The sequence below is a fragment of the Bos indicus x Bos taurus genome, chromosome 10 (genome assembly GCF_003369695.1).
Source record: "Bos indicus x Bos taurus breed Angus x Brahman F1 hybrid chromosome 10, Bos_hybrid_MaternalHap_v2.0, whole genome shotgun sequence".
In the NCBI taxonomy this organism is placed as follows: Eukaryota; Metazoa; Chordata; class Mammalia; order Artiodactyla; family Bovidae; genus Bos; species Bos indicus x Bos taurus.
In genome coordinates, this window is record NC_040085.1 from 78,766,606 (window position 1) to 78,775,517 (window position 8,912).

Here is an 8,912-nt window from a genome sequence, read left to right on the forward strand (position 1 = left end):
TAAGAGATGGGGAAGAAGAAGTCCCGTCCCCATTGGATACCTACTCCCTATCCCCACCGTCCATCCCCCTACCCCCTGCCCAAAACCTTCCCATGTTAGTTAACCAGGAGATGTTCCCATGAACACCTGGTTCATCCAGGGCCTCTCATCCACATCCATGATGCCTCCAGCTCCCTGCTACCTTCCACCTCCCTGCTCCATGTCCCCTCAGCCCCGACTACAGGACCCCAGCTCCATTACCGAAATAAATCTCCTGTTCAAAGGTGTTGTCTGTGGAGTAAGCAAACTTTCCAGCTCGGGGATTCACCTGTCGAACGTGGCTCTGGCTTGGGGGCTTGTAGAGGCTCCCCTTTTCATCTATTTCCTCAGCCGTCTTATTCATGCCAGGCATGGTTTCAGCTATCTGCACTTGCGGCAAGTAATTTGGCAGTCTTGGAAGGATTGAGAGGGGGAGAAAGGGAGGACAGGTAGCTTTAAAATCGGTGCCCTTAGAGGGTGCCTGGACTTGGGGAAGGGAGCCCACCTCCTCCATGACCTCACTTTATCTCTCATGTGTGGTTGTTCAGTGGACAGACTGTAAGCTCTTTAAAGGATAGGTCCCAGCTGTCTCATTTACGTTGTATTCCCAGCACTTCGCAGAGTGCCTGGAAAGTAGTGGGAATGCAATGTGTATTTGTGCAATAAATGAAGGAATAAATATTGCCACTTATTTTTTTTTTTTTTTTGGCCACTTATTTTTTAGCTCACTTCTAGGAATCAGGGCTGTTACAGCTCCAGTCTTCCTTCTAGTTATAAATGAAAAGGAAGCCACGTGAGAAATGCATAGCAATCCTCCTCTTCTCTCAGCTTGTTTAGTTCTCCATCCTGCTGCCAGTCAGTTTTTGAGTGAGTGACACACTGGCTCCTTAATCAGAGTAAGGTGGGACCAAACCTCAGAACCACGAGGTCTCTGCCTTCCTCACTCTCACCACGGACACATTTCTAGGAGCCCCTGGTTAGTACCTAGAACAGCAGAATGGCTCTGCTGGGAAAGGCTAAGAATTCCTTCCTTTAAAGGCAGTGGTACTCAACTGGGAGCAGTTTGTCCTTCAGAGGGACATGTGTCAACATCTGGGGACATCTTTGGTCGTCACAGGGAGAGAGTGCTACTGGCTTCCAGAAGGATGCTGCCAAACATCCTACAGTGCACAGGGCCGCCGCCCCCAACACAGAATTATCCAACCCGGGATACCAAGAGGGCCGAGGTTGAGAAATCTTACTTTGTGGAAGTCTTAGTAGATTGGTGGTGGAAAACACAAGAGATTAATGGGAGAGTTCTGCAATGCGGAATGCGAGCCCACCTGGGAGTCCTTGAAGGGGAACCAGGGATTCTCAAAGGCATGCCCGAGGCCCTGGCTAGCCTACCGATAATAGACGGGAAGCAGCAGCTCTGGCTTCTTTTCCTCCTGGGTGGGCAGGACGACACTTCGACCCTCAAATTCTGCCGTCTCTTCTTCCTCCAGCTGTTTCAAGAGGTCCAGGTCACTGGAGGAAGTGAGCTCGTCGCGGATATGGCTCCAGTCGTACTGTTGGCGCAAGAAGCTCTGCCACTTACTGGTGGACACCCCTGGCCTTGGAGGACGCTTGTTCTGGATCCATCGGGCAGTGCGCTTGTTCAGCTTTTCCAGCACCACGGCCTCCCAGGCTCTGGCCTCCTTCTCAGGAGGCGGAAGCCAGGTTTCCCTCTCCTCCAGGTTCACTTCTGGAGCAAGTGACAGGTCCAGCATGTCCAGCTCCCCACTTGGATGAAGACTGAGGGGGCTAGATGCCTCCTGGCCTGCACTAGCTGGCTTTGACTTCTTCAGTTTTGTAAGATTGGCATAGCTTTCCGTCTTCACAGCCTGGGAGGTGACCTTTGTTGGGGGACCTGGAGAATCCGAGACCTTGAGGCAGATGGGCTTCTTCTCAGGCCGGGCCTTCCTGACCTGGCGAGGCTGAATGATGCCACTGGCGTCGTAGAGATGGTCAAAGCTGTACTGGCTGTAAGGGACGCTGGGCAGCCCTCGCTGCCACACCACCTCCTGAGAAAACGTCAGGTTTGCACTGGCCTTGTTCAGGTATTTGTTCTTGAGGTGTGCACAGTGCTGTGGGCTGAAGTGGAAGACTGGAGGCACACCGGAAACAGAGGCACATTCCTTTTTGTTTCTTGGTTTTACATTGGAGAAAATCATGCCCCATCCCAGCCGTGGGAGGAGTGACTGAGGGAAACGGTGTGGAAGAATGGTCTTTCCCTTTTCCGTTCTAGTCATTGTTTCCCAGCAAATGCCTCCTTCCAGGCTGTCTGGTCCAGAAGAGGGCCTGGGGGCATGACCAGGCATCTGTTAAGGGGACGGGAGGAACTGATAAGAGCTCTAGGTCAGTAGAAGTTGGTGGCCCATAGCAGTCAGTAAGAAAAGACTTGGAGAAGAGATGAGGGAGCAGGGAGAAGCCCTGTGAGTTAGAAAGACAAAAGAAAGAGTTGCTGCAACAATCAAAATATTCCTTGTGTCAGGCCTTTGCTTCTGGTTCTCACATTTGTCCCAAAGCTCAGCCCCTCATCTCCTGAGAGATTATTGCCTTTTAACAGTATCTCATGCTTCCAGTTTTCCCCCAAACGTGGCTTTATCCCTGTTCAAAAAACTTACAGTGCAAAGTTCAGACAACATAGCCTGGCATTCAGGGCTCTCCTTGAGTATGACCTGTTTATGACCTTGTCCTGACATAACCTCTCCTCCTGACTCTTTAGCTCTTCTCTGAGTGTCCATCACAAGTCCGTCACAGAAGGATACATCCTTCTGTGTCCTGTACATGAAATTCTGTCCATTCTTCCAGGACAGCTCAGTTCCTGCCTACTCTGTAATTCTTTGTTGACCTATCCAGGCCTCCATGTCACACAAATTTACAAACCTCACCTAGTCCATTTCAGTTATTTTAACTTTTACCCTGTGACACCTTGTGCCATTAAGTATTTGACTCCTTAACAGCACCATAAGGACAGTATCTCCAGTCTGCTCTTTCAGTATCACCCAGTACTTTTCCATATTGCTACACTGTCTTCACTGTTAAAATGTTTTACAGCTGCAGAATGTTTTATCAAGGAGATAAATCACCTTAGCTCTTGACTATTGGGCAAGCTGTTTCTGGGTTTTAGCTAGCAAGGAAAATTCTATAGAGGACAAATGCCTGATGCTCGTGCTTTTTTTTTTTTTAAAGAAATGTTCCTTCTGAAGCACTTCCTTAGCCTAATAACGATAATTGATAGCTATAGAGTACTTTGCTAAGAGCTTTACACCAGGTTGATATTATGGTCTTTATTGCTTGTGGGAAGAAGCTGAGGCTCAGAGGGGTTGGTAAATTACTTCAGATCACACTGGCCATAAATAGAAGAGTCAGACTTTACAGTCAGCTAACAGATCCAACCTCAGAGCACTTAACTCTGTGCCACACTGGCTTTGGCCCATGCTCAACTCCACTCCCCACCATGGCACTGTGTTGGCCTTGCCATTTTCAGGGGCAGGTAGGGCCTCCCCACCCAACATGTAATCATGAAAGTGAGATCATTTTCCTGTCATGCTGAGTGCCAACTCCTGCCTTTCCTGCCCTGTGCACAGGGTACCCTTTAGCCTAGATCTGACTCCTCTCTCTTCCCTTCACAACACCCAGAAATAGTACCTGCTGTTTTTAGGGCTTGATTTATCCCACTGTCTTTGTATTAAATCTGACCTTTTGGTGAGTTTCTTTTTGTGAAGGGCTAGCTTTGACATAGTTGTCACTAGGTCAGAATTAATAACCTAACTTAAACTAAGTCACACATGATTAATGTGATGTCCCTCCCTGAGTGTTTGAGCATAAGATTAAATTTAGTTGCTTCATCTCTTCACAATCACAAAGGCCACATAGCCACAGGGCACTGAGTATTTTTTAAAGTCAGATTAAAAAAAAATTAGGGCAAGGCTAAAGCGTGTTCACAAGGCGGTATTTTTCTTTGCACAGTGTCTGTTCTGCCTGGTGGAAAATGAACTGCTTAGATGAAAACAGTATTAGTGCACTCCTGCCTTTTGTACTGCCTAATACAACATCTCATCATTCTTAACCTATCAATGTGTTTGTATCTTGCTTCTAAGTCAGGGGGCATTTTGAGCCCAAACACTTGCAAAACCGAATGAGGACTGGTTTTGCCCCAATATGGAATGATTTGGGGTGTCCCCAGATATAAGCCCTTTAGCCTGTGACATATACAATCTTTGGTCACAATGTTATCATCCCAGAAAGAACACGATATTATCATTATCAGTTATTATAAATTCTCAAGGAATAGTTACCATCATCTAAGATGATGGCTTGTTGAAAAAGAAGGAAACACATGTGGACATGTCTTTGTAAAGGAATTGGGACAGGACAAAATGTTCTAAGATTTGGTCAAAAGAGGTTTGTCAGGCAGATTCTGCAACTCCCAGCCAGGTTACTCGTGGCAAATGATTTAATAACCCTGGTTTGCCTTGTTGTTCAGTCGCTCAGTCATGTCCTCCTTTTTGGGACCCCATGGACTGCAGCACGCCAGGCCTCTCTGTCCTTTACCATCTCCCAGAGCTTGCTCAAACTCATGTCCATTGAGTCAGTGATGCCATCCAACTATCTCGTCTTCTAAGGTTTGCCTGAGTTTACCAATCTGAAAATAGAGTCTGACACCTGTTCTAATTTAGTGTTGATATGAAGGTAAAAATTAGGGGAACATGTATGAAAGTTCTTTGCAAGCTGCAAAGTATTACGTAACTGAGAGAAACTGTTATTATTGATTTAGAACATAGAGTACTATCCTTTAGAAGGCAAGTCTCTGGGACCCCACAGTTAGATGCACTGGGCATTAAAGGAAAAGTTTAGGAATACTAGGGCTCTAGGTAGTTAAGAGGGGGAAAAAAAGACCTACAAATGGAGTTTGGAAGCTCCATATTATCCAAACTTAAACGTTACCTGGACCAACACGGAGGCAGGGTCCCCTCCCAACAAATAGACCTTAAGAAGCAAAAGCAGAGTGGCAGGTCCCAGGTGCTTTTGTGCGAGGACAGCATAAAAAACTGAATAAATGGCATCATACAATTACTCAAACCTGGCATGACTGCAGACCAAGGCCCTGTAATCTGGTAAACAGCAACCACCATCATCATCTCTTGCACTTCTAGGAAGCTGACTGGATAGGCAGGAGTGGGGCTAGAAGGTTTATGCCTCCAGTTAAAACCTGATAGAAGAATCCAGACTCAAAATGGGTGCTGAGAGGTTCCAAATTTAGTTCCATTCTTCTTTTCATCTTTCCAGTCCTATACCCTCACCCCCTGGTCTAGCCTTTATTCTGCAGAAATAGTTGAAGTAGGCTAATTAATGCATGCTAAAAGGAGTAACTGAGCTTCCCTAGTGGCTCACTGCTGATGCTGGAGACACGTGTTTAATTCTGGATCTGGAAGATCCCCTGGAGAAGGAAATGGCAACCCACTCCAGTATTCTTGCCTGGAGAATTCCATGGACAAGCAGAGCTGGGCAGACGACAGTCCATGGGGTCGCAGAGTTGGATATGACTGAGCAACTAAACAGCAACAAAAAGAATAATATCTTGTTTTTTACCTCTGTTACTAAAGCAGTAGAAACTGCGACAGAAGGAAATGCTATAAGCCGTAGCACCATATCTTCTGAGAGTTTTAAAAAAGTAGTACACTCTCATTTCCACCTCCAGATTCTGAAGTTCTGAGGTAGGGCCCAAGAGGGGACACTCAGCTTCTGGGACAGTGCTTGTTAGATATGGCTAAAAGACTTTCTGCATCAAGATCACCTGAGGAGTTCATTAAAATGCAGACTCCTGTGTCCCACACTCTAGAATATTGACTCAGGAGGCTGCAAGTGAAGCCTAGAAATCTGCATTTTAACAACATCTCAGAGGTTTTTATACACATTAAATTTAGAGAAACTATAGCTCCAGGAGGTATCAATGGGATTTATGAAAGAAGCTTAGTTAGTGAGAAGAGTGGGATCAGGGAACACTTAACCAGGCTTACTTCAAATACCCTCTCTCTGCTGCCTCTTTCTTAACAGAAAGTTCCTTACATTTCCCCCCCTTTCTTTTTTTTTTTTTCGGCTGTGCTGCATGGCTTACAGGATCTTAGTTCCCCAACCAGGGACTGAACCCCAGCCATGGCAGTGAAAGTGCCAAGTCTTAATGACTAAACCAAGACGGTTGTCTCATAAGATTATTGTGGAAACTCTGGCACAGAGCCGATCCGTCACAACTGTTTTATTAATCGATGCCAAAACTGAGGTCCAGAGAGAAGACATGTAACTAAGATCACAGTACTAGTTAGTACCTAGCAAAACTGACACTTTGACACCTAATCCAAAATCTTTTCAACTACTTCTGACTGCTTCTCATAATTTATCTGATGCTAATAAGCTCCTTTCACATACTGACGAAGCAGCAGCAGTATTTTGAAATTACCTTCAAAGTGGCTTCCCACACACAATCTTCAACAGGAAACAAGGTTTTGCCATCTTAAACCTGACTTAGTTTTAGATTCCAAAGCTGCTTATATTGGTTACTAGGCAACCACCTCTTTAGGATTCCACAAGTCTACACACAGAACCTACAGGTTCAACCAGGAGTATCTTCAGCTATTTATTAAATTTCTTTCTTTGTAAATTGAGCTTTGGGAAATTATACTGTACTCACTGATCGGTGGCAAAATGGATTTCTCGGTCCTCCTTTGAAAAATAATGTCTAGGTCTATGCAGCTCAATATTATCCCCTCCACATCGGTTCAAAAGTCCTACTGAGAAAGAGACAAAGCAGGGGAACACATGAACCCCCAGCTCTGGCATGCTTCAGACCAGCAGCCTAATGAAACAAATGGTAAAGCAGAATGAGTGTCTTTGGGGCCTTTCCCATTCTCTTTCTATTCTGCTCCTGTTTAATCTCCTTCCTTCACACAGTTCAGTTCCATCTCCTCTGCTTCCCAAATTCTGGCTGGGTTATCAGCCAATAACACTGTTTTTACAAGGAGATTCTTCAAGTCCTATATTTTTAATAATAAAATTCCAGGCCTACAGAATACTGGCTTCAGGATTCCCCTTGTGAAAAGAATTTGTCCTTAGAGTAAAGAAAATTTTTGGCCATCAAGTTCTGCCCAGTTGACCTGGGGCAGTGCTATTCAAGTGATCACCTTCTCTTGCTGACCAACCTGAGCACTGACTTTAGTGCCACAACTCAATTTGTGCTCAGACACTGGCACCCTCACAAAAGAGTGAATGGATGTGTTCCCTGAGATGAAACGACTGAAAGAATTTTTAAAATTAAGTATTAAAACCCTGGTCAAGTTTTCTCAAAAAATTAAAATACCCATGTGATCCAGCAATTCCACCTCTTGAGTGTATACCCCAAAAATTGAAAGCAGAGGCTCATACAGACGTTTGCACACCCATGTTCATAGTATATTCACAACAGCCGAAAGGTGGAAGCAACCCAAACGTCCATCAGTGGATGGATGGATAACCAAAATGTGGTATACATATATAATAGAATATTATTCAGCCTTCAAAAGGAATAAAATACAGAAATACGCTACATATATGGACGAACCTGGAAGACATCATGTAAAGTGAAATAAGCCAGACACAAAAGGACAAATACTTTACGATTCCACTTATCTAAGAGGTGCTTAGACCAGTCAAACCATAGCTACAGAAAGTGGAATGGTGATTTCCAGGGGCTGTGGTGGAGAAGGAGGAATGATGAGTTAATAGGTATAGAATTTCAGTTTAGGAGATGAAAAAGGAGATAGTGTTAAGGCTGCACAACAATGTGAACACACTCAGGTAACTGTGCATTTTAAAATGGTAAATTTTATCTTTGTATATTACCACAGTGGAAAAAAAAAAAAAACCTGTTTAATTATAAAAGCCATGTGTGAAATTCTGCACAAAGAAGAAAATTAAAACTACCCATATGGGACTTCTCTGGTGGTCCAGTGGTAAGACTCGCCTCTCCCAATGCAGGGTGCCTGCGTTCAGTCCCTTGTCAGGAAACTAGATCCCATGTGCTGCAACTAAAACCCAATTCAGCCAAATAAATAAGTACTAAAAAAAACTACCCATAATACCCCAAAGCCTAACAGTTTAGGGTAGTTTTCTACTAGTCTTTTTTTTTTTTTAATGTTTTAATATATATAATGTCTACAAAGTGTTCTCTACCTCCTTTCAATGTCATGAAAAATTTCTCCTCATATTCTATATTATTTTTAATGGCTACATCTCTTCTGTTATATGACTGCATCACAATTAAACTGACTAAACCAAATTTATATTGTTATTTTCTTTTTCCTCTATTAAAACAATGATATGGTAAGTATTGTTATAGCCAAATATTTACATTTATAAATGTGTGAAATGTCCAGAGGTGGAATTGTGAATCAGAGAATGTATCCTTTAAATATTTTTAATTAGGTTGCTCTGAAAAGATCATACCAGTATATGCATCCACCAACAGTATATGAGCCTCTGTTTCTCACATCTTCTCAACTAGAACATCATGTGAGAAGCAAAGAATGATGGTTCAGATGGAATTGGACTGCAAAGGTATAAATCTCAGAATTTCCACTTTCTAGCTGTGTGACCTTCAGCAAATCAGTTCATTTCTCTGGGGACTTAATTTGCTCATAAGTTTCTTGTTTCTGAGACTCTTGTGCACAAAATATACTGCGAAGTATCCTACAGAACTATTACAAAAGTAATTAGAGCAAACGGGAGTTGTGAATATTTGAAACTAGGCAAAAAGTCTTGTCTGGGAAGTTCATGGAGGTGGCTTTTATTAGGAACAGAGGCAAACAGGTTTTGTGACCTTGAAGCTTATACAACTT

At 43.7% G+C, this 8,912-nt stretch overlaps 1 protein-coding gene across 4 annotated transcripts in view; it reads right to left on the bottom strand.

Annotated features, from left to right (window-relative positions):
* The window catches only part of HEATR4 (HEAT repeat containing 4), a 48,122-nt gene that overhangs the window by 37,951 nt on the left and 1,259 nt on the right, over positions 1 to 8,912 (bottom strand). For 2 of the 4 annotated variants that reach the window (XM_027552368.1, XM_027552367.1), the window contains exons 2-4: positions 6,731 to 6,830; positions 1,405 to 2,469; positions 241 to 431 (exon numbers count right to left, since the gene is read on the bottom strand). In XM_027552368.1, the coding sequence (XP_027408169.1) occupies positions 241 to 431; positions 1,405 to 2,357 (1,144 nt within the window). In that variant the 5' untranslated portion in view covers positions 2,358 to 2,469; positions 6,731 to 6,830. The remainder of the gene's footprint in view (positions 1 to 240; positions 432 to 1,404; positions 2,470 to 6,730; positions 6,831 to 8,912) is intronic. The other 2 variants (XM_027552365.1, XM_027552366.1) reach the window with 2 other exon arrangements.